Consider the following 25,131-nt stretch of genomic DNA (forward strand, 5'->3'; position numbering starts at 1 on the left):
ACCATGACAACGACGCACGACGTGCAGCGCAGCGCGGATTCTAATAAAAACATGGAGGCGATTTTAAAAGACGCAATTTTGGATTTTATGTTGGTAATTTGCCTCGTAAATGAAGCCACATACAATGAGTAATAAGCAGTAACATATGTTGTGAAATAATAAAACAGTAATAAATAAACTTTTAGGATCACCACAATGAAAAACGAATAGACACTTCACTTTCGTGTCCCGCATATATTGAATGGTCTGTTCCACCTTAAATACTGCTCAGCAGACTGCAATACTATGTTTTGGGTCAGACAGATATTAGTTGATACTATTTCTGCACATACTATTTTACTGTAGTTTTTTTAAGGAAATGACATTCATCAATCCAGTGCACAGTTCCCATCTGAAATGTTCAGCAAATGTTTAGTGTTACTAGGCCAGACAGGTAACACTTTATACCATTTGTAATAGTTCAGAATTTTGAGTGGGAACAGAGATCATCATATACAGATTTAAAACGTTCTTTATTTCTGTAACAGATATAAACCCCCTACATATTCAATACATGTACTGCAACCTGCTGAGTAGAATTTAAGGTGGAACTAAAAATTCAAATAATGAGCTACTTCAGCGTTGTGTTTTATTCCATTATATTTTATATAAATTTACGCGCTGATGCCCATGACACCGCCCCCACTATGATGGTAGATTGAAAATCTGCTACTGTTAAGATAAGAAAAACAGTCTCAGGATGTAAGGTCAGGTACAATAACACTTTAACACACTGGGATTCAGACATATAAGCTGTGGGAGGTTAATTATAGTCTTTCCTGATGTGTCCATTGTGATTTCCAGAATTCCCCTGCAGCGCATGACCACACTGCGCTCACAGCTGCGCTCGACCCATCACCTGGACCATTTCCTGCGGGACCACCAGTCAGACATATTCCAGCGCACCTACGGCCAGTGCTTCCCTGCTGGAGCCTCTCTCCACCTGGGCAGGAGTGCTGAGAAGCTGTACAACTTCATGGACGTGAGTCCATCAGACCACTGATCAGTGCAACACTAAAAGTGAAACCTAGAGTTGAATACTGCTGTAGCATACAGAGTGGGCAGCCATGAGCAGTGTGTGGAGACGGTGCTTTACTCAGGATTCGAACCGGCAACCTTCTGATTACAGGGCCACTTCCTTATCCACTAGGCCACCACTGCCCCATGGCAAAAACCCATAAGGATTTTTGTTTAATCACCTTAAAAAAGATTTAAGTTTAATGGGTTGGGCAGGAGGATGAGTAACAAAAACATATGAAGAAATATATGAAAGAACAAATCATTCAACATGCTATTATTATGCTGGCAAAACAAATGAATAAAGAAAATCTAGTTATTTTTGCAAGATTCATATATTTATTTATAATATAAATTAATCTAATTATTTATGCATAATTCATAGATTTATTAAGCTGGTTTTAGATTAACAAATCATGTTGGACAGACTGACCACTTCAATGTCCATTTATTAAAGATTTGTTGGGATTTTTGAGGTGAGCACCTGATTAAACTCTTTACGATATGAACATGCAGCACTGCTGTTTCGAAGCGTGGCTTTGTGTGTTATGCTGCTGAATTTAATGTGTTGTGTTGGTTTGTAACTGCTGCTGTGTGCTGTGTTTGTTATGTATCCCATGGTACAGGCACAGTACTTTGGACAGATCAGTCTGGGGACTCCAGAGCAGAACTTCACTGTGGTGTTTGATACGGGTTCCGCTGACCTCTGGGTTCCCTCCTCCTACTGTGTCAGCCAGGCCTGTGGTGAGGAAATTTCTCTTTAATCTTAATTCACACGGCACGGCAAATTTATTTTCATATAAAATCATAGTGCAGCATAAGATACAAGAAAGAAAAAATATTAAATATGCAAATGAAATAGGCAATGGCAATAGAAACAAGCAGTCAGCACTGAATTTTAATTTGTTTTATTAATGTTTTAGAGAACATTGTGTTGGTTGTTGATTCTAGGTTGTCCGTGGCCAGAGGCCGTTCATGGTGGCATGCCTCTTACATCCAAGGTCAGGAGTTTGAATCTCAGCCCTGGCTTTGTGTGTGTGCAGTTTCCATTTGGCACGGCTATCCTCTGGTTTTCTCCCACCATCCAAAGTACTTGAGGCAGATTGGTGACTCTAAGATGGCCATAGGTGTGAGTGTGTGAGCGTATGGTGTGTGTGGGTCATGTGGTGGGCAGACGGCGTAATCTGAGTTACTCTCTGCCAAATGTCGTGGGTTGGACTCAGGGATTATGGACAGAGTGTGTAGGTTGTCCGTTTCACAAACTCTTCCATTTCTTATTCCATGTGCAACATACATTTCCCCAGTTAGACAACATTATTATGTCACAACCCTTGTTTTCATCTGGCCCAATTACAACACGGAATGGTGACCTGAGAGGACTGCATCGGGGTCAGAGATGTCCCAAAATTAATTCCAATGTCGAGGATATTTATTTTTCAAAGACATCTTTATAAAATCTGAAGTTCCCATGCACAGACTGTCAAATACATTTAATCATACATTTATGTCATTTATCAGATGCCCTTATCCGGAGTGACTCAGTAGTGACAGGGACAGTCCCCTAGATATTTGCCAGAAGTAGGCCTTTTTATATAAGGTATTTAAAATGTTGCCTAATTCTGTTCCGTGAGAGCTGTTTGCATTTATTTGTGGATTCTTTACACCCCACATGACTAGGATTGTTTTTTTGCCATCGTGAAACACAAATTTGGCTTTGCTCAGTTTTCACATTACAGCATGTGGCTGTTTGACTTGGAGCGCATGTCATCAGGTGACACCAGCTGAACTGACCTGACCTGACCTGGGTAGGAGCAGGACACTCTGAACACAGTCTCACACACACATTCTCACTCAATCTCTTCAGACATGCACCACAAGTTCAAGGCCTTTGAGTCCAGTAGTTACACTCATGATGGCAGGGTGTTCAGCATCCACTATGGCTCTGGACGTCTTTTGGGAGTGATGGCCAGGGAGATGCTCAAGGTGATGCCTTACATGTACACACACATATACACACAAGAACCAAATTTGTAACTGAATTACATGGAATATTGGCACACAAGTTACATGTATTCCAAACTACAAGCTCATTGTTTATGAACCGCCAAGTCAGTCATTTCTGTGCTATTTCATATGAGTGTTTTCTGTAGGTGGGCTCAGTGACTGTGCAGAATCAGGAGTTTGGCGAGTCGGTGTATGAGCCTGGCTATACGTTTGTCATGGCAAAGTTCGATGGCGTATTGGGTATGGGATACCCATCCCTGGCAGTGGAACTTGGAGCACCAGTGTTTGACAACATGATGGCACAGAAGGTCATTGATCAACCCGTCTTCTCATTCTTCCTCAGCAAGTAAATATTTTCACTTTATTTATCACTTCTGGCAAGCAATGCTTTCTCTGAATGTATATCTGATGAATTATCATGTAAATCTGCCGACTCAGCTTTTCTCTTTTCTTAAATTGGTTTTCGGTCTTTAAAACCTGTAACTCCCCGCTCTCACCCAAAGTGGTCTCACGTGACGGAACTTAAAAAATACATTTGTGCTAATTTTCACATCCATTCACCGAGCAAAAAAAAAAAAGGCTTAGGGGAACTTGTATTAATGTTAAATAATCTCAAATAAATAAATAATATTTTTTGACAGGAGTAATAGTACTTCAGGCCAGGAGGGGGAGGTCCTTTTTGGAGGAGTTGATGAAAACCTGTATACAGGCACCATTAACTGGTTGCCTGTCACTCAGCAGAGCTACTGGCAAATACAGATGGACAAGTGAGTCACACCCATAAATTGAAACAACGCAGGATCATCCCATGCAACCATCTGTGCCACAACATTCCATATTCAGATCCAGGGCATGACCACAGCCACCCTACCAGCAGCTCTCTGTTCTTACCTTATTCTGTGCTTTGTGAAAACCATGTGATCCCTATGCAAGTGTGGACTTCCAGCAGAGGAGAAGAGTTTGAAAAATTGCCAGTCTGACCGGTGTCCAACAGCAGCACCTGGAGCCAAACTCAGCTGGACAGACACTTCTATGCTATTTTCCCCAGGCATACATGACTCCAGGCAACAGTCAGTCAGAAAATCCAATATATATTCTATAGTCATCCATGGTGAAAATGAGGAATACACAGTCATGGCATGTACACCTTCCATTTGTCAATCAACTGCCCTCTGGCAGTCTGGAAGAACTCAAATAGAACTGAATATTAATAGACATATTCCCAGTACTGCCTTTAAACAGAATTCTGACAGATCATAGCTGCCTGCAATTACACTTTACTATTGAAAAAAAAAGTGTTTCGTGCATGCGTGTGTTTTCATGATTGATCATTTCCTTGTTGTAATGTTTACCAGTGTGAAAGTTCAGGGTGCAGTGAGCTTCTGCCAGAGAGAGCAAGGTTGCCAGGCTATTGTGGACACGGGCACCTCGCTCATCGCTGGGCCGACCAGGGACATCCTGTTGCTGCACCAGTTTATTGGAGCCACGCCCACCTCTATTGGAGAAGTACACCAATCATAGCCCAGACATGCATTCTACAAACATTTGAGTCCTATTACTGACAAATTTGTGCATGTGTGCAGTAGCAAGTTGATTGTGAGTATTTCAGTATGAAGCAGCTTTGTGTACACAACAGGTTGTATTGTATGTATTCAAGACTATGTCTACGTGTTTGTGCTTCACAGTGTGTGTGTGTGTGTGTGTGTGTGTGTGTGTGTGTGTCTGTTTCAGTATCTTGTCGACTGCTCACGCGTATCCAGCCTGCCTCTGGTATCCTTCACTCTTGGTGGGATAGATTATCCTCTGTCTGCTCAAGCCTACATCAGACAGGTAAACACACTGTCCCATTGAATGCACACTTTGTTTTACAGTTTATCCATTTCATATTGCAATATCTACATACTATCTCATTAACCAAAGGTAACACGCTCTAATTCCTAAACACACATAAACAAACAGGAAATGATTGGGGACAAGGAGGTCTGCTTCACCGGGTTCCAGGCAGTGGACCTTTCCAGCCCTGAAGGGCCCCTGTGGATTCTGGGAGATGTGTTCCTGATCGAGTTCTACAGTGTGTTTGACCGTGGGCAGAACCGTGTGGGATTTGCAAGTGCAAGAAAATGACTTAGCACCATGAATACACTGCTTGTCCTCAACAAATAAATGGGTACAGAGATGAACTCACTTCCTGCAACAACAACAAATGTCTCTCCTGCTTGTTTTTTTTCTTACAAAAGAAACCCACATTGCAAATTGCATTTTTCAGTCATGTTTCGATGAAGGATGACCACGAGTCATGCAGCATGATTTGGTCTGTGAAAATGATCAAAACAAATGGCAACAGTACACACCAGGCTGGTTTTACACCAAACATACATTTTTCTGCAAATCATTTGTGATCAGTTGTCCAGCTCAGGTGTAATGAACAAAATGTCTGTCCGTGTTCTGTCCTGCTTATTACTTCTTATACATTTGTTACCTGTCAGAGGATCTTGTTTTGTGCGCTTTGCATAAATTTGTGCAGGATCAACACATTCATCAGTAAATACACGGACCACATGCTAAGTTGGAGAAGTCTCCGCAGTCTGAACATGTTCCTTGATAAATTATTGGTCCTACAGACGTCTGTAGAAAGCCCTTATGAGGCACCACCTTCATGAGGTGAACTCTCAATTTCAGTACCATTGGTCTCAGGATCCTAGGACTTGCAGCCATTGTCCTGTGCCTCACCGCTCCCTGTCTCCTTATCGTCTGGGCGGTCACTTTCGGGGGGGTGGGTGTCCTGTTTGCCTTGGGGGGTTGTGGGTGGGGAGGGCGTGCCGCCATGGGGCTTCTTTTTCCTCCGTTGTAGCCAGGGGCTGGGCATGGACCTCTGACACCCCTGTTTGGAGAAGTGAAGTGAGAGCTGCCGCTTCTTCAGCAGGCCCGCTGGGGAGCGAGAGCCTCCTCTGTTCATTTTGGAGGCCTGTGCTGTTGGGTTGGTTTCTGACGTAGCCTGAGGATTCTGGACCGGTTGTAGATCTCCATTTGTACGAGCTGACAGGGGCTCTTCCGAGCACAAAGGCGTTGAAGTTACACCACTGATGACTACTGTAGGGATTTCCTTAAAAGTGCTGGGAGAGGATGAGGTGCTGCTAGCCTCAGACAGAGTGGCCAGCAGCTCCACTGAGCTGGCACGGGTTTGTGACAGCGGTCCTGATTTGGCCAGGTCCCCTGCCCCCAGGTTTATGCGGTAGTCTGGAACAAATGGGAGGAAGCTGGTGATGTCACTGCTGTGGCGTTTGAGTCCAGGGCGAGCTCGAGGGAGATCTGGCGGGTCCTGGACACTCAGCAAACGGCGCATGCGGCATAAGACCGACTGACTTTGCCATGGATCCTGGGAATCAAGGTGCTCAAACTGAGCAATGTCCGACAATCTGGACAAACACAAGTGGTACTAAATACTTAATCAACCTTAAGGAGGAAACATGAACATAACCCATCATAATGAGCCACAAACCATGCAGTTTTCTGTGATCTACAGACTCACCCCATATCAGTGGTGGAACCCAGAAAGGATGGGATGCAGTAGTCTGCAGCAGCAAGTGTGTATGGTGGTCGGACATCCGGGTCATTCCAATAAATGTCTTTTGTCATGCGGGGAATGTTCATATGCATCTCATCGACAGCCATCAGAGACACCTGCCACAAACCCGCAGAGCCCAATAAAGGAAAAATCAGAACAGATATCAAGTAAAAGAAACCCACCTGTAGGTTTCTGTCAATGCACCAGTTCGTTTCAAAGTCATCGTCGTCCTCTCCAAATGGGTTTATGAGCTGCTCAGCCACCTACAGGCCATAAGAGAAATGATCCAGAATAATATGAGGCACGACAACAATAACCAGCACTGTGTCTCACACTCCATACTTGTTGCAAGGGCACAAGGCATAAGCAAACCACTTCATGATGGCCACGATGACAAATGACCAAATGGGAGTGACTACCAGTGAACCTTTGCACCATCTGGGTACTAAATTAAAGTTCTGTGGTGTGTGATGCAATAACAGTGCATAACTGTGTTATGTGCATAACATGTGTAATGTACAGACCAGTCACATTTAAATGAACAGGCTGTTCTGTTGACTGCCTGAGAGGTCAAGGTGGGAAAGGACAAACCTTCAGCCAGCCAGAGTAGAAGAAGAACTGCAGCAGTGTAAATACCGGGATGTAGAAATCTAGGTTGTGACCTGGGTAGTTTTGCTCAGGGTCTAAAAACTGTCGTCCAATCAGACAGGCAAGGAAGAAGGTGTACACAGCCAAGGTTACGACCTGAGACAGAAAAATAGAAACAGAAAAGCGCTGCTCGTGTTTCTGTGCACTGACACAGATGAGGGGTGGGAGCGTGGATTATACACTATTACTCATGACAGCGCACACACAAACACACATTCAGATATACACAGTCTAATACAGCACAGGGGTTCAGACTTGGCCAGTGGCAGGGCGCATGTGACTATAGCACATAGAAGGTTCTGGAGAAAGCACAAGAATGATGGGCATGCTGCCGGAAACACGGCCCTATCCTGAAAATGGAAACGCAGATCAGCTTTTCACCTAAGTGTGTTTGTGAGAGTTCACATACTAAATTAATCTTGTTTTTTTGTATACTTATATTGGCATATACTGTATAAATACATTATCTCTCATTTTGGATGATTAATAGTGTATGTATTTTGAATGCATGGGTTATTTTTGTAAGGAGTGTATGCGTGTGTGTGTGTGTTTTGCATGTAGGTGTGGATACAGCAAATAAAATAAGTATCAAACACATCATCAGTTTTCTAAGTAAATATTTCTGAAGGTGCTATTGACATGAATAGCATGAATTACCAGATCCAGTCCACACAAGTGGGCATCTTATAGAGCTCCGTAGCTGTGGAACGACTTGCCAGTCAGTGTTCGTGATTTAAAACAAAAAACACACCTGTTCACTCTGGTCCTCTGTTAAAATCCCAGACACAAGTCCACTTTATCACACAGTCCCCCTGTCAAGCACAGACAGTGTTAAATTCACCTTAGTTAGGCTGCCCAAGTTAAAGTACCGGGCCATTTTTGTGCAAATATACCACTATAGCCACGTATTTCTGTACCAGTTGTACGATGCCACCATCTGCCACTGCGTTTGTTTGTTCTCTCCGAGGCCCGGAATCAACCGCACAGACTACTGGCAGACTCCAGTGAAAAGACAACCAGATGAATCCTAGTCCCTAGCAATGAACTGCTAAACGAGGACATAGCATGAAAAGAACCAGAGTGTGACCACAGCCACCACCACTGTAACAGCTAAAACTTCAGGGATCTTCAAATGGACCAGTAGCAATGTAATGTACAATTTTTTTTTTCTTGGACAAATCATCACCAACCCTGCATTGACAACAATTGCAGGCTCATTCTACCCTGGAAGTGGGTCCCTCTCTGTTTCACTCCTTCCCAAGGTTTCTTCCTTTCTTTTATTCTCAGTTTTTCCTTGTGTGCAGAAGGGTCAAGTGTGGGGGTGTCAAAGCCCATTGAGACATACTGTATGTGATTATGGGCTATATAAGAAATAAATGTTGTTGTTGCTCTGTGTGATAAATGGAACGACATAGGCAATAAATTTTGATCACGCTTAGTGAAATGAATTAAGTCTTTGTTTAAGATGCCAGCAGATTTTTGATCAAGAATATCTTGGTACATTCAGTGTCCCAATGGCTGTACATGGCGAGGAAGCAGGACGCATACGCACGACGTCACAGGACAGGGGTTTTAATACATAACTAGAAAAATGCTAACAGGGCGTGGCCAAGGTGTGTCACGTTAAATTTGGAGTTGTTTGGAGCATGTTAAAAAAATTAGCAAGTTAGCGTGCTAATGCTAACATCAAAAACGCAAACAAGGCGTGGCCAAGATGAGTCACGGTAAATTTGGTGAGCATGTTAGCATGCTAATGCTAGCATGCTAACATCAAAAATGCTGACAGGGCCAAAATAGGTCATGTTAAATTTGGTGACGTTTGGAGAATGTCGACAACTTAGATTAGATTCAACTTTATTGTCATTACACATGTACAAGTACAGGGCAACGAAATGTAGTACTTAGCGTGTTAGCTGAAGGTGTAGCATGTTAGTGGCCGAAGGACCGGGCGTCCCTAATAAAGTTGCTGAAGTACCGGGCATTCCTAGTGAAGTGGCCGAAGGGCAGGGCCTAATACACACAGCACCAAACTCAGCACCGGGACGCTGCGCTTATGGTGGCAGGAGATTTTAATAATGCCAGCCTCAAATGCGCAGCGCCGAATTTTCATCAGCACATCACCTGCCCCACCAGGGGCGAAAGGACACTGGACCATTGCTACACGACAATAAAGGACGGATACAGGGCACAATCTTGTCCACCATTTGAAAAATCCGACCACGCAGCCATTTTCCTCATGCCTAAATACAAACAAAGGCTTAAACAGGAAGTTCCGGTTCAGAGGGAGGTGGCACGCTGGACGGACCAATCGGTGGCCGCTCTTCAGGACGCACTGGATGACGCAGACTGGGGCATGTTCCAGAGTTGTTCCGGAAACATCAGTGAGTTTGCGGAAGCGGTTGTGAGTTTCATTGGGAAACTAACGGACGACACCGTTCAGAAAACGATCGTCAGAACGTTTCTTAATCAGAAGCCGTGGGTGGATAAAACCATCCGCGACGCTCTGAAATCTCGCACCGCGACCTATAACGCGGGGCTCGCTTCCGGGGACATGGAACCATACAAGGCTGCGTCGTACAGCGTCAGGAAAGCGGTGAAGGAGGCGAAGCACCGCTACGGGAAGAATCTGGAGTCACAACTCGAACAGAGTGACTCTAGGAGCCTGTGGCGGGGACTAAGGACAATAACGGACTATAAAGCACCAACATCCGGTACGACCTCACCTCAGTAGTGATGAAGATCTTTGAACGGCTGGTCAAAGACTTCATCATTTCTTCATTACCAGATACACTCGACCCACTACAGTTTGCGTATCGTCCCAACCGATCCACAGATGATGCCATATCACATCTCCTCCATACTGCACTCACCCACCTGGACACTCGGAAGGGAAATTATGTTAAAATGCTCTTCATTGACTACAGTTCAGCATTTAACACAATAATCCCTTCCACACTCACCACCAAGCTGGAGCACCTGGGACTCAGCTCATCTCTCTGTCAGTGGATCTCCAACTTCCTTACCGGGAGACCACAGGCAGTAAGGATGGGTGGACATGTCTCAACCTCCATCACCCTCAGCACTGGAGCCCCCCAGGGCTGTGTTTTGAGCCCCCTGCTGTACTCCCTGTACACCCATGACTGTACAGCCACTACTAACTCCACCACAATCATCAAGTTTGCTGACGACACTGTCGTGGTGGGCCTGATCTCTGACAACGACGAGACGGCCTACCTGGAGGAGGTTGGAAATCTGGTGAACTGGTGCCAGAGGATCAATCTACACCTGAACGTCAGCAAGACAAAGGAGTTAATAGTGGACTTCAGTACAAAGCAGGAGAGGACCTACCAGACCCCTGTCATCAACAGGAGCCCAGTGGAGCGAGTGGACAGCTTCCGTTACCTCGGTGTTAACATCACGCAGGACCTGTCATGGTCCTGTCACAAAAGGCCCGGCAGCGTCTTTACTACCTCAGACGCCTGAGAGACTTCAGACTGCCCTCCAAGGTGCTCAGCATCCTGACGTGAAATATCTCAACCTGGTTCGGGAACAGCCCCATGAAGGACAGGCGATCAGCCGAACAAATCATCCGTACCAAGCTCCCTGACCTTCAATCTATCTACAGCAAACGGTGCTGCACCAGGGCCAGGAAGATAGTGAAGGGCCTCACCCACCCCAACAATGGACTCTTCTCTCTGCTGCGATCAGGGAAGCGCTTTCGCTCCCTGAAGTCCAACACAGAGAGAATGAGGAGGAGCTTCTTCCCGCAGGCTGTCCAAGCTCTCAACAACAGTACATAGAACTCATGCACTTTCACCTCCAATCACTCCGGACTCTTTTGCACAAAATCACTTTGCACAAAATGACACTGCGCTTTTTACCTTACTGCTCTTTTTTTTTTTTCTTTAAACATTGTAAAAAAAAAAAAAAAGAAACTGTAACTCATTTGCACACCTTCACCCTACCAGTTACACATATTTTATGTTAAAGACGTAAAAGTGTAATATTTGGTTATGTTTGCAATATTTGCATATTGGTTCATTGTTTACTTGCAACATTTTCAATACTGTAGTCTGTAGCAGTCGCAAAAAACATTTCACTGCACATCATGCCGTGTATGACTGTGTATGTGACAAATAAAATTTTAATTTGATTTAATACAGTTGCTGAAGGACAGGGCGTCCCTAATAAAGTGGCCGAAGGACCGGGCGTCCCTAATGAAGTGGCTGAAGGACTGGGCGTCCCTAATAAAGTGGCCAAAGGACCGGGCGGTAATGTGGCTGATTGGCATCCTAATGAAGCTGCTGGTTTAAGATTCCATTGAATTACAGTGCTGCCGCTGCTACTGTATCAGTACCCCTTGTAGGGCCCCTTTGCTGGCAATGACACAGTAGCAGTACCACTTAAAATGGGCCCCATTTTACAAATGCTACCAATGCTAAAATTAGCATTCAACGCATTCTAATGGGTAAATGACCCTGTTTGAGCGTTAATAGCTTGGCCACGCCCAGTCCGATCACTTATAAAAGTAATAGCACACCTCACACAATAAAGTACAAATTTTTGATATATAGCTCACCGGTGTGCGAGCTTCGGTACGACCCGCATTAAGTGCCGAAAAAAATTAAATGAAAATAAACAAATAAATAAATAAAGTATTTTTTTTGCCCATTGACACTTGATCCGTAAATCAGACAGAGATAAACCATATGTCAAAACGTCTGTCTTGGCGAGATCTATGAAACAACATCAAAATCTTCTTTGTATGTCAAACCATCTAGACACAAAGTCCAAAAAAGTCCAATTTGGGCTAGTATAATAAACGCATTCCGAAAAGCTTTTTGGGAAATTGCCCGCAGACCATAAATCCGACCGAGCCAAGCCATATGTCAAATCGTCCGGAACAAAAAGCCGCACAACCTGACATGAAAGGCGGGTGTGTGCTGTGAACCGTGTCATCGCAAATTCTAATAAACCAATTTTTTTCACATTTTTAATAGTTTTGTCACAAATTGTGGCCGTCCCGTGGTCCCCAACAAAGCAACCAATATGTCATTTTGTGCGGAGGGGATAGGCTTTCGGCCTGACCTGGTCGTTGTTTCTGTGCGTTTAACGGTCTTAGCGTGGCAGCCACAAATGCAAGACATGGCCTTTTTTGCTTTTTTTTCCATGTTTTCCTGACAACTGTATGGGCAGGCCATACAACTTACCAAAACAAACAACATGAAGACGAACATGAAACTCCGGTCCGAACTCCGGACCCGGAGTACCCCCCCTCAAAGGCACAACCTCCGGAGGTGCAACAAAAGATGGTCCATGAAAAGGGGGAAGAAGTCCATAAGGACGAGTGGCGGCTGTCCTACACTGGCGGCTTCAGGCCCGGGCCAAAGCACGGCTCATCCGTGGGGGACCGGCATCCTGTCCACTGTCCGAAGTACCAGGTCACTCCGTCAGTCTCTGGCTTGCCGCATACGCATGACGTCATAGGACAGGGGTTTTAATACTTAATAAACAGGACAGGGGAACATCACTAAACAATGACCCGATGGCGAACAGACATGAACAGGATAACTCTATACAATTATATAATTATACAACAGGTGAACATGATCAAGGAACATTACACGAGACTAACATGAAACTCCGGTCTGAACTCCGGACCCAGAGTAACCCCTGCCGGACCGCATCATGACATTCAGTTATAAGAAACGTGCCAGTGCCATATACTGAAAATCAGCCCCACACCATGATGTTCCCACATCCACAAATCACTGATGGTATGTATGGTGTTGTTTGGGTGAGTATCAGTGCCCTTTCCCAACATTCTTCAGGACTTTTCCTCTGCAATGGAATCTTGAATGGTGAGCGTAGAAACGCATGGTGGTTGAGAGCATTACTTGTTATTTTCTTTGAACCAGTTGGGCCTGCTTATTCCAGGTCCTCCTGAAGCTCTCCACAAATTGTCTTTGGCTATACGACAAATCTTCTGATAATTCTTTACACTCCTCTGTCTGAAATCTTGCCAGGAGCCCCTGGTCATGGATGGTGTATTGTGACCAATGGGGCAGTGGTGGGCTAGTGGGTAAAGAAGCGGACCATAGTCAGAAGGTTGCCGGTTTGAATCCCAAATCGCCAAGGTGCCACTGAGCATAGTACTGTACCTTTCCGGGCACCTGTCATGGCTGCCCACTGCTCATTAAGATCAACTTGTCACCGTGTGCTGTGCACCATAATGATAATCACTTCACTTTCACCAGTATGTTTTAAAGGGCTAGAAAGAGCTCTCAGTTTTACCCATCATGAGATGTTTCTTGTGTGACACCATGGTAATGAGACACCTGATGGGCCATCAGTTAGGACTGAACCAGTTGATATTAATTTGCACTAAGTGGATTGCCTTCTAATTACTGATCGGGTTCCGCTGACGTCATTTTCATGCCTTTTGCACCTTTCCTTTGTCATGTGTTCAATACTTTTTCCCTGTGTCCATCCTTTTCTGTTACACATTCACATTGTCAATATCTTATGTGATTGTCATGTCAATAGCACCTTTATAAATAAATTTACTTAGAAGTGACATGTTCAATACTTATTTTACCCACTGTACCCCATGCTGCCGACTCACCTGTGTATACACCAATGGTATTCCCACCCAGTCATATCCAAACAGAGTAGAACACCAGGTCCTGTACTTGTTCATTTCCTACACACACACATCCATGCATTGTAACATGATCTGTTCCATTCTGACTATGTCTTGTCATGCAAAGAATATGTCCAGTTTCTAATATGATCCAGGAATTCTGGAGATCCACCACTTTGGTTAAGCGCATCACACGATGCATCATCTTACCTGCAGAATAGCCTGAAGGTCAACACTGTCCTGTATGCGACCATCTTTGCGAGCTTTCGAGGCCAGGTTGGTGAACCACACGACTGGGATCCAGTACTTCAGGTGAGGTGACTTCAGCTGTTCAAACTGCTTTCTTTCCTCAGGAGTCATGAAGCCTGGACATAGAAAAGGCCTGTATCTGTTTTATTAAATATTAACACCTGTTTATTATATATGTCTCCCACTGCTCAACATCCCCCAAATGTACCATTCCACACTGTAGTATTCTTTCGAGTTATAAAGATGCAGTTCTTTTAATAATAATAATGATAGTTTCATTTATATAGCCCACATTTCAAATTGTATTTGCAGCCCCAAGTGCTTTTTGTGAATAATGTGAATATTGATGAAATGTGAATATTGATGAAATAATAATATTAAGAACAATAAGAAAGGATTTCAATAAAAACTAAACAATAATTATAGTATAATAATCAATAAAACCAAACACACCATGAGGTTATAGCATTAAAAAATAATTGAGCCAGTTATATTGGTGAAGAACAGGACAGGGGAGACATCTGGCAACAGGTGAACGTGTAACACAACAAAGACCTGCGGCTAACAGAGCCGAACAGGGCGGCTTTATACATTCGACACAGGTGAAAACGATTAGGGAACATTCCACATGACAAACGTGAAACTCTTCCGGACTGGATCATGACACTGAACACCATGTCTCTTGCCAACTTGTGCAACACTTTGATCACTTTTAATTGACAGTCTTCTGATGATCTAAGAGCATGCCCAAGGACATATTCAGAAAAATATTCTGTATTCAGAATAGGTGTAAATAGGTATAACATTTGAAAACTAAAAGAAGATACACTGGTTAGCAGGTAATTTAGACAACATAGATGTTATGATCCTTTTGGTTTTGTACAAGTTTATTAGTACAGCATCACAGTAGTGAAAGTGAAATGATTGTCATTGTGATACACTGAAGCACACGTGACCCAACAATCAGAAGGTTGCCAGTTCGAATCCCGATTTGCCGAGGTGCCACTGAGCAAAGCACCGTCCCCACACACTGCTCCCCGGGCACCTTTCACGGCTGCCCACTGCTCACTCAGGGTGATGGGTTAAAAGCAGAGGACACATTTAGTTGTATGCGCCATGCGTTACTTCACTTTCATCACCTTGGTGAGCAGTGGCCGGTCATAAAAGGTGCCCTTGATCATGGGGACCTCAACCACAACCTTCCAACCTTCCACTGACTACAGCAGAACTCTCTAGACCAAAGGCCTTCAATACAACTATTTAATTCACCTTATCAGGCAAAGGCATGAGGGGTATCTATCAATGTCAATCGAAATATTCCTTTTCAGTGTCATGGTGTCATTTCAGATGTTATTATAATGCCATACTTTGTAACTGCATCATTTTAAAATTGTAACGTACAATATATATGCTCCTAATTTTGACAATCTGAATATCAAGCATCTCTTCTCTAGGTTACCTGATCTGAGTTCATCTCTCTTATACTTGTAGAAGATTTTAATTGTTGTATGAACCCTTTGCTAGATTGTTCTTCTTCTAACCCCTGTGTGTTAAGTAGGTCTGCTTCATATATCCAGTCTAGTTATGGTATTCTGGATATTTGGCACCATTTACATCCTAAGAAATAGAACATTCCTTTTTTTCCCATGTACATCACACTTACTGATTATTTTTTACTGACACCTGTTTAATCTCATGGACACCTTTGTGTGCATAGAAGGCCATAACAATTTCAGATCATGCTCCTGTTGTGTTGTATTTTAGCTTGCCTGATATCCCTCGCTTTAACATGCGATAGCGCCTTAACTCAATTCTTATAACACCTTTGTACATTTTCTCTACAAATAGCGCCGATGGAAGCTCTAGCCTAATTGTCTGGGACTATAATTGTCTGAGATTATATCATACACTGCAGTCATGAAGAAAAGGGCTATCAAAGAAAATTTTTTATCAACTTTACTCAACAGTTAAAGAGCTTCAAACTAAACTGGACATTCTCTCTGCACATTTAGTAGAATGCTAACTCCTGAAAAGCAGAAGCCAATTCTATATTCAGGGTGATAAACCCAGTAAGATGTTGGGCAACTGCACCTAGACAAAACATATTTCCAAAATTAGAATGGGGGATGGAGCTACTTATTCACATTACAGTCGTGGCCAAAGGTTTTGAGAATAACACAAATACTGGTTTTCACAAAGTTTGCTGCATCTGTGTTATTATGGCAATTTGCATATACTGTAATCAGATGAATTGCTAAGTCCCTCTTTGCCATGAAAATAAACTTAAATCCCAAAACAACATTTCCACTGCATTTCAGTCCTGCCACAAAAAGACCTGCTGAGATCATTTCAGTGAGCCTCTCGTTTACACAAGTGAGAGTGTTGAGGAGCACAAGGCTGGAGATCATTCTGTCATGCTGATTGAGTTAGAATAGCAGACTGGATGCTTTAAAAAAGGGCTTCACAGGCACGGATATTGCTGCTACTAAGATTGCAAATCAACCATTTATCAGATCATCAAAAACTCCAAGGAGAGAGGTTCAAGTGTTGTGAAGAGAGCTTCAGGGTACCTAATGATTGTATAAAGCTGCCCAGTTCCTGTCTGTTCACCATCGGGTCATTGTTACTTGTCCTGTCCTGTTCACCATGTATTAAACCCGTTTCGTGATGTCATGCGTCCTTCTTCCTTGCCATGTCCAGCCATCGTTACAGATCTACTGCCTCGCTATGTCAAACCAGTGTTACATAGAACAAGACTTAAAAAGAACAAGACTGGAAGAATATCTAAGGAGGAAATTGATGAGTAATTCATTTGTTGCAATCTGGGAAGTCCTCGTTGAGTTTTTCAATCTGGTAAATTACCTGCATTTATTTATTAAGCTTATATAACCCTTATCATTAAGAATGGGAAATATTTACGTAACCCTTTATTCCCATTTACTACGCACCTTTTATCCTCCTGGTGACATTTTACCTGGTGTGTTTGTTTATAAAGCTCAAGAGATTAAATGAAAACCATTTTATTAATTTCACTCTTTTCGTGACCTTTTTTGCAGTATTTTAATATATATATTTTACATTATTATAGACCATTTAACTAAAAAAACATTTTCAAAAAAGCAAATATTCTGAATTATTTTCACTAAGGTTATTATCAGAGGCACAAAACATGGTAGAATATCAAAGACTGGTACATGTTAAACTTTCTTCAGGATATTGTTTCGAAACCATTAAAATTTTTTGAATGACTGCAAATAGTCACACCTGTTGTCCTCCCGGTGACATTTTAACCGCTGTTTTTGATTGTTACTAAAGCACAAGAGATTAAGTTAAATAATTTTTCCAAAATATTAACATGTATTTTACACTTTCAAAAGTGGTATTATTGAATAGTTTTTTGCAAATATGTGCATTGCACTTCTTGCCCTCCTACTGGTTTTGTTGTCATACAAGCAGAATTTGCACCTCTTCTTTTTGGATAATGGGTGAGGAGAAGCTGCTGGGTGAGGGAGGGCAGTTGCCGAGGTTGATGTGTCCTGCTGGACCTCCATGACCAAGCTGGCAGAGGCTGGCGTGCGGGGAAGGACCTGGCGTCGTTTTATGAGAGGTGTCCCTTCTCCTGTTCCATTTCCCCTGATTCCAGCCAGGGTTTACTGTTTTCCACAGCATGAAGGAGTACGTAGACACATCTAGCATGTTGTAAATCACCCGTAATCCATTTACAACTGTACATACTGGTGGCCTGCAGCAAAAAAAAAAAATGCTTTTTGTCCTCTGTGGCACTAATTGTACTATCCCAATGCAGAGAGCTCATGAGAAGCAGTAGGAGAAGAGAGTGTGTATCAATCAACACAAACTGGGCGGAGAATTTGGCCCTCTCTCTCACTGCTAGCAGTGCAGGGGGAAGATTTGGTTTAATCTTTCACACAGTTCCCACCATGTTCAGCTTCTTCCTTAGCAGCTCCCACCCAAGAGCATAGTTGTCACATGTGATAGTGTGTCCCTGAAGACCCTCTGTCATGTCGAGAACCACGCGCTGGCCTTGATTTTTCTCTGTGTACACCTGCATGTTCCAGGTGTAGCTCGACTGGGCATCACAGGCTGCCCGGATTTTGATGCCATACATTGTCTGAATCCACATCGACCTCTAAATGGGACCAGGCGCTCGTCCACTACACATAAGCTGCAGTGGATGTACCCACTTATCCCACACCTGTCGGATGGCAGCCAGTTTGTCTCTGGCACTGTGGGCTGGTCTGGTGTCACGATCATCGAAACGAATGATTCTTGAGATGATGTGGAATGTCTTCAGTGGCATGGTGGCACGAAATATTGCCCTCTTATACTCTGGATGCCAAAGGCTGCATATACCCTCTTTACTGGACTGGTAGACACCTGCAAGAATCAAAAGACCCAGGTATCCCTGAAGATCTATTTTATCCATCTTCCTCCAGTTGTCACCATGATGCCCTTCCTTGTTGGTCAGCAGAATCTTTTCAATTTCTTCTGGCATAAATAACTCAAATGTTGACTTTATGCTATCAGAATGAGAAACAGCATTGGGTTGGAAAATATTCTCAATTTCAGCAGGCTCTTCTTCATCACTTAATTCCTCCTCATCATTTTCAGTTTTCTTCCTCTGACACTTTTTCTTCATCTTGGCCCAATGTGTGTCTGAGAGTTGGAATACCTGTTACTTTGAAGTTTTTGTGTGTGTGTGTGTGTGTGTGTGTGTGTGTGTGTGTGTGTGTTGGGGTGCATGTGTTTGTGTAAATGAGACATTTCGAAGTCATTTTGTATGTCTGTGTTGTGTGTCTGTCTGGAAAGAGCAATAGTTTGATCCATGGAGCCACTAAAACTGGCAGGGTGAAATTGTCACCAGGAAAACCACAGGTGCTATACAATTTCAAGGCAAACTTATGACACATTAACTTTTAAAAAAGATGAAAAAGTCACCAAAGACAACACAAAGGTTAACTGTTCCTCCTATAGGGCAGTCTCATTTTTTGGCAAAAGTACTATCTTAGAGACTAGAAAATAACATGCCTATTATCTAGAGGTGGTCATAGATTAATTTTCTTAATCTAGATTAATCTCACTGTAATATTGGAATTAATATAGATTAATCTAGATTAAAATGGCTCATTTGAATTCTGCCGAAGGCATTCAGAATATGTGTGCTACCCAAATAATGACTAAAAGTAAGTCTTTGAGAACGGGTTTCTCAAGCCAGGTGGCGCATTAGACCAGGGGCTCATCTCCTGTTTCCAAAATGCATCACAAACTGCTTGAGAAAGCTGTTCTACTATGATAGTTGGTGATGAAAATAAATTATGTTCAATAAGATGTACTTGTGTTTACCAACTGTTTATTCAGTTAAATAGCTGCATCCATGTTACCGCGTCATGTTTGATGTGGTCATTTCACAGTTCGAAGACTCGTTCTCGCCCCCTACACTGCAATTCGGCTAGGTATACATCCGCGCTAAAATATCAAGGTGAAAGTCATCATAGTGTAGCGGTTCTTCTTCTGCGTTGTGTAACTTTTTGATTTCGTTTCTTGAACCACATGATGAGCTGACACCCAAGAGATTTTCTGTGCAAAGTGTATTCTGTACAAAAAGCAAGGCCGCGTCAGAACATCGCGTCTTTCTGCACCTCTCTCTACAATATACAGTATTAAAAGAACATAAAAAAACATTCACAAAATAACACACATGCAAAATATTCCTAATATGTACATAAATTAAAATGAAAGAAATAACTTTTTGCACACAAACCCCACACACCTCTCACAGCTCACACCATGTGTCCAAGAGACCTGAACCGGGTCTCAAAAACAAAATAAAAGTCTTTAGGAAATAAGAAACTAAAAGACACAAGAAAGAAGAAATATACTTGTATAAATCTAGTGTAACCATTTAACTCCGGCACAATAGCTTGTGTAGTATAGACCCAGCTCCCAACCCAACTTTGTGAATAGATTAACGGCGATATTTTTTTAATTGCCCGATAAGAGTCTCACGTTAACGCAGCATGTTAACGCAGCACGTTAATGCCGATAATGGCCCACCACTACTATTATCATATCTGAAGACCAAACTGGATTCATTAAAAACCGCCACTCATACTTTAATATTCATCTTCTAATGGACATAATACACTGCTCAAAAAATAACGAGACCACTTAAACAACACAATGTAACACCAAGTCAATCACACTTCTGTGAAATCAAAATTGACAATCAATTTCACATGCTGGTTTGCAAATGGAATAGACAACAAGTGGAAATTACAGGCAATCAGCAAGATGTCCCCAATAAAGGCGTGGTCCTGCAGGTGGTGACCACAGACCACTTCTCAGTTCCTATGCTTTCTAGCTGATGTTTTGGTCACTTTTGAATGCTGGCAGTGCTTTCGCTCTAGTGGTATCATGAGACGGAGTTAACAACCCACACAAGTGGCTCCGATACAGCAGCTCATCCAAGATGGCACATCAATGTGAGCTGTGGCAAGAAGGTTTGCCTGCAGTGTGTTTTTACACTTTAATTTTGAGTGTCACTCCAAATCATGGCCTCCATGGGTTGATAAGTTTGATTTCTATCGGTCATTTTTTTGTGTGTGTTATTAGCCTGGATGCAGAAAAGGTGTTTGACTGAATAGATCGGAACTATTATTTGCGACGCATAGTTTAATTACATTTTGGACCGCATTTTCTAACATGGGTTAGACTGCTATGTTTATGCCCCACTGCCTCAATGTGTGATCTCAAGCTTATGCCATAAAAATTTGCTCCCTCAACAAATCTACTAAGAAAATTTCATAAAATCTAAGACCCTTGACTATAATGTTATTATCCTGATAAGAACATACCCTCTATATGATGGAATTAATTCATGAATTATATTCTCTTTCATATGAAAGTTCTATTAGTTGAGTATTTTTTTGGTTTTGGGTTCTGTTCTAATATTAAAATAAGAAAATTAATAACTGGTTAATATTCAATGCTTACAACATAATGTTTTAAGAACATGAAAATCTATATTGTAACTCTATATAACTCTATATTGTCCTTCAATGCATCAGGAACCTGTAATTTGCAGGAATTTCCTGGTTATCTACATGACTCTAAACATATTTTGAAATGTAAATTTATCTGATCCAGAGTCAATGGTGGATTATCAACCCATTAACAGTAGTAAATGGTACTCATGAATTATTTACATTTTATAATATCAATTATCACTCTTTACATGCCTTTATTACATTGGTCCTTTAATTCATCAAATGAGCAGGAAGATAATTCTTCTCATAAACTTTTTCTAACTATGGTTGTTTAAGGTCCATGTCCACTGGATTCTACTGGAGGCCAGACCCTAAACACTAAGCACACAAAGTCCTGCCTCATCATATTGGCAACCAAAACACCAGGGCTCGGGTTCATGTGTTATTTTCAGTCGGACATGCAGTCACAGTGAAGACAGCTGCAGCACCAACTCACAGATCACATTATCACCGGCTGAGCACGGAGGGACTAGAGCACAAAATGGGACTAGTAGTCCAGTCTTTGGAGCAGAGGGCAATAATGGAGGAAACCTTGCTTCCCTCAACTAAAACAATTTCCCTAAATTCCCTGTAATCCCATGGGTACAGCATATTATTTTTAACCCTTATAAAGAACATTTGATCTGTGTGAATGAGGGAGTGATGTAGGTGTGATATGAAAGACTTATGCCAATGTGTCATGGTTGCTGGACATGGAAAGCAGGACGCACACACACAACTCACAAGACGGGACAATACAAAAACGCTAGACAGGGTCAAACATCACCAAACAACGACCCGTCGAAGAGCAGACACAAACTGGGCAACTTTAAACATGCAGGTCAGAACAGTCTAGAATATAGGGAACACAGGACGAACATGAACTATCCTCCTTCCAGAACTGATCCTGACAAAATAACTTTGTAGTTTGGAGAATTTAAATTTCTTACATTTAATCCATGAGCAAAAGAATTGACAATTCATTATGTCTTTTTTCAACTGCCAGACATTCATTGTGTTGCACAGGGGAAATGTATGTACCTGCCTCTACCACGTGTTCCAGTGTGGGGAAGCGTTTGCAGACAGCCGTGCTGACGGAGCGCAGGATGAGGAGGGATGTGAGGTTCACGTAGCGCATGAGAGTGCGGCGCAGCATTCGGCCATATTCGTCCCGTCCCTGAACATAACTGGATATCAGGAACATCAGCCGGTCCGGCCATGGAAGGTTCTGGAACTGGTTCCACCAGCGATTCACCACCAGTGTCACATAGAACCCTGTAGAACAGATGCTCAGCTGGAAGGTGTTTCATGTTGGCCTGATCCTGGCAGCAGCCTTTAACGTCAGCTTTTAGGAAGCCCACAACGGAAGAAGATCAAACAAAACCATGCAAAGTTATGCCATGCTTCTTCATGGTGTGACGTGAAAGTGACTGTAATTGTGATACACTGCAGCACAGATCACAGTGACACAATGAAATGTGTCCTCTGCTATTAACCCATCACCTTGGTGAGCAGTTTGCAGCCATGACAGGCGCCCGGGGAGCAGTGTGTGGGGACGGTGCTTTGCTCAGTGGCACCTCGGTGGTTCGAAATTCGAACCAGCAGCCTTACGGGTCCACTTCCTTGCCCGTTAGGCCACCACTACACCACTATTAAAGCAGACTCATTACAAACATATCCTGCACACCACCCAAGTGGCCAATAAAATAGAACCTTATACAAATCGTCACTGAATGTAGAACAGTGATAGACACTAAAAGTGAAATAAACTTCACTGAAACAGAAAACCAAATAAAATAAGACTGTAAATTGTTCTTCATTTTGCTCTTTTTGTACTTGAATAAAGCTTTTCAGCAAAAGAAAAAAAGTTGTTCAGATATAAAATTAGACCAAAAATTAGATGTTGCAGTTCTGCAGATAAATATTAAAGCCCAATAAGATCTTGTCATGGCCTGATTTTGCGGGGGGCACACACCCACCCCCCCACACACCCACCGTATAATAAGTATAATGCATGCTGGCACATGCAGGGTCAGATGGTCTTACCCAGTACAAATGTGACTGGAATCTGCTCTGCATACTGATCACAGTATAGAGACAAGTTTTCAAACTGACGTTTCTGAGGGTCCGAAAGGAAATATCTATGGGGTGGATAAAGGCATTTTACTGGGGAAAAAAAATAATAAAAGGCTGCTTCTAACCCCACTGTTTCTCTCTTTGTCCACTGGTTAATTGTCTGGGATGCACAGACACCACATACAGGTTTGAAACATCTGCACAATTCAATTAATCTCACAATAAAGACAAATGTTTCATAAAGAATTATGGTTCCATTTCAATATTACAGATCACTCTATATTTAAGGTGTGGTTTATGAAGACTCCACAGACATCTTGTGTTATCCTCATCTGAACTAATGGCCTTAGAGTGGCCGATCTGCATCCATAACATTTCCGGTTCTTTTTTAGTACAACACATCAGACACATCTGCCTCATGATATGCAAGTAAGACATCAGAGAGAAAACAGAAAGAAACAGAAATTCCCACGGAATTCACCATTCACCTCACTATTCACAATTATTTTTGTATATTTTACTAAAATTCCAACTCTCGTGTACTCTAAGATGCTGAGATTCTCATTCCAACATTGCTTGCAACATTTCTGCTTATTATATTATATTACATTATATTATTATCAGAGATTGACTTGGATCTGAGTCCAAGTTAGATCAATCTGCCTCAAATTAGGCCAAAACCCAAAGTCAGCACATGCCTCCAGTTATAAAGTTTCTATAAAGTATGCTCATTATACGCGTTCCCGTTACATCGCTAAATTTAACCCGCCAGCAGCCCACCTGTAGATGATACTCAGGACCGTGTACAAGAGCGCGAAGACCAGAAACTCGCGGTACAGCAGCTTGTAGATGCTGCCCCGCCATCGCAGCAGCAGTCGGTGGAAGCCGAAGAAAGTCGCGTTGGCGACCTGGCTGGAGTAGGTGACCGTCATCTTCTGGCCCCAGCGGCCTCGCCGCCACCGCCACCGCCACCGCCGCCTGCAGTATCCAGTCTGCGTCCTGTGCGCCTGTCACTCTGGCCCTATATGAGCGTGCCAGCGAGCGCCCCACAGTGGCGAAGAGCAGGAATCTTTTTTATTAAATTACAGAAGAGATATTCCTGATATCGTGGTTAGAAGCAATCATGGTTGACATCTGACCAAAACGGAGCGAAATTGACCAAGTACCCAAACTACCCAAAACTAGAAGCTTTGCAATTATGAGAACAAAATGAAGGCAAACAACTCAGAAACATGACAGTCATTTCTAAATAGTATTTTTTCGTCTTTCTCGACCACAAGTGCACATGTGATATTTCATGTTTCTGGTTCATTTGAACTGTAAATGCACATCTGTCCAGATGTAGAGATGTTAAATTGATTGTAGAAAAGTTTGGAATATTGGGTTTCTGCTATGCTGTCTGTAAACATTTGTAAAGTTTTGTTCTTGAGTTTAATTTGTGTGTAAAAAATGTAAAGAATTTAAAAATGTGTTTGCTGACCTCATATTGTGTGAAAATGACATGAAATGGACATGAGTATGGGAAAACGTATTATGACACATACAAATAAAATGGCAGGCCACTCAGGCTAATGCGAATTAAATGACATAAAAATATATATGTAATATAAAATGAAACCTGTTACGTCTGCTAATCCTTGCATCATAGTCAACTATGATATATAAGGCGGATAAAACTAGAATTATGTAATAATACACTTTAGAGGAAAAAAGATTGCTTATTCACACGGCACCGTGTTTGCTCTGGTTTGAAATATTGCGCGGTTTGGCTGTGGCGTCTTCTTGAAATCAACCAATGGCGGATCACGGGTGGATAAGAACCGCCCCTTTTTGTATGGTGGGCGTTC

The 25,131-nt window shown here is 42.5% G+C and overlaps 2 protein-coding genes across 3 annotated transcripts; one reads left to right on the forward strand and one right to left on the reverse strand.

Annotated features, from left to right (window-relative positions):
- The first annotated feature begins 3 nt into the window (after window positions 1–3).
- On the forward strand, window positions 4–5,184 carry nots (nothepsin). The gene is made up of 9 exons (XM_028955319.1): window positions 4–89; window positions 844–1,021; window positions 1,683–1,800; window positions 2,921–3,039; window positions 3,207–3,406; window positions 3,702–3,827; window positions 4,416–4,566; window positions 4,792–4,890; window positions 5,020–5,184. The coding sequence occupies exons 1-9, from the start codon at window positions 4–6 to the stop codon at window positions 5,182–5,184; spliced, it is 1,242 nt and encodes a 413-aa protein (XP_028811152.1).
- Window positions 3,650–24,295, reverse strand: LOC114764726 (bestrophin-3-like). 2 transcript variants are annotated; one of them, XM_028954598.1, is made up of 9 exons: window positions 24,065–24,295; window positions 23,255–23,349; window positions 22,250–22,483; window positions 14,127–14,281; window positions 13,899–13,976; window positions 7,217–7,369; window positions 6,808–6,888; window positions 6,590–6,741; window positions 3,650–6,476 (listed from the first exon to the last, which is right to left on the reverse strand). In XM_028954598.1, the coding sequence occupies exons 1-9, from the start codon at window positions 24,214–24,216 to the stop codon at window positions 5,759–5,761; spliced, it is 1,818 nt and encodes a 605-aa protein (XP_028810431.1). In that variant the 5' UTR covers window positions 24,217–24,295; the 3' UTR covers window positions 3,650–5,758. The 2 variants fall into 2 exon arrangements, with proteins under 2 accessions (XP_028810431.1, XP_028810430.1); XM_028954597.1 differs by having other exon boundaries at window positions 6,590–6,888.
- Between the last annotated feature and the right edge of the window lie 836 nt (window positions 24,296–25,131).

Source organism: Denticeps clupeoides, chromosome 15 (genome assembly GCF_900700375.1).
Source record: "Denticeps clupeoides chromosome 15, fDenClu1.1, whole genome shotgun sequence".
NCBI classification, from domain to species: domain Eukaryota; kingdom Metazoa; phylum Chordata; class Actinopteri; order Clupeiformes; family Denticipitidae; genus Denticeps; species Denticeps clupeoides.

Coding starts and splice junctions, on each gene's coding strand:
- nots (XM_028955319.1), top strand. CDS start 4: ATGACAACGACGCACGACGTGCAGCGCAGCGCGGATTCTAATAAAAAC. Junction 1,022..1,682: donor AGCTGTACAACTTCATGGAC/GTGAGTCCATCA, acceptor CCCATGGTACAG/GCACAGTACTTTGGACAGAT. Junction 3,828..4,415: donor TGGCAAATACAGATGGACAA/GTGAGTCACACC, acceptor AATGTTTACCAG/TGTGAAAGTTCAGGGTGCAG.
- LOC114764726 (XM_028954597.1), bottom strand. CDS start 24,216: ATGACGGTCACCTACTCCAGCCAGGTCGCCAACGCGACTTTCTTCGGC. Junction 22,484..23,254: donor TCCAGTCACATTTGTACTGG/GTAAGACCATCT, acceptor TCTGTTCTACAG/GGTTCTATGTGACACTGGTG. Junction 7,370..13,898: donor TACCATTGGTGTATACACAG/GTGAGTCGGCAG, acceptor TTTCTGTCTCAG/GTCGTAACCTTGGCTGTGTA.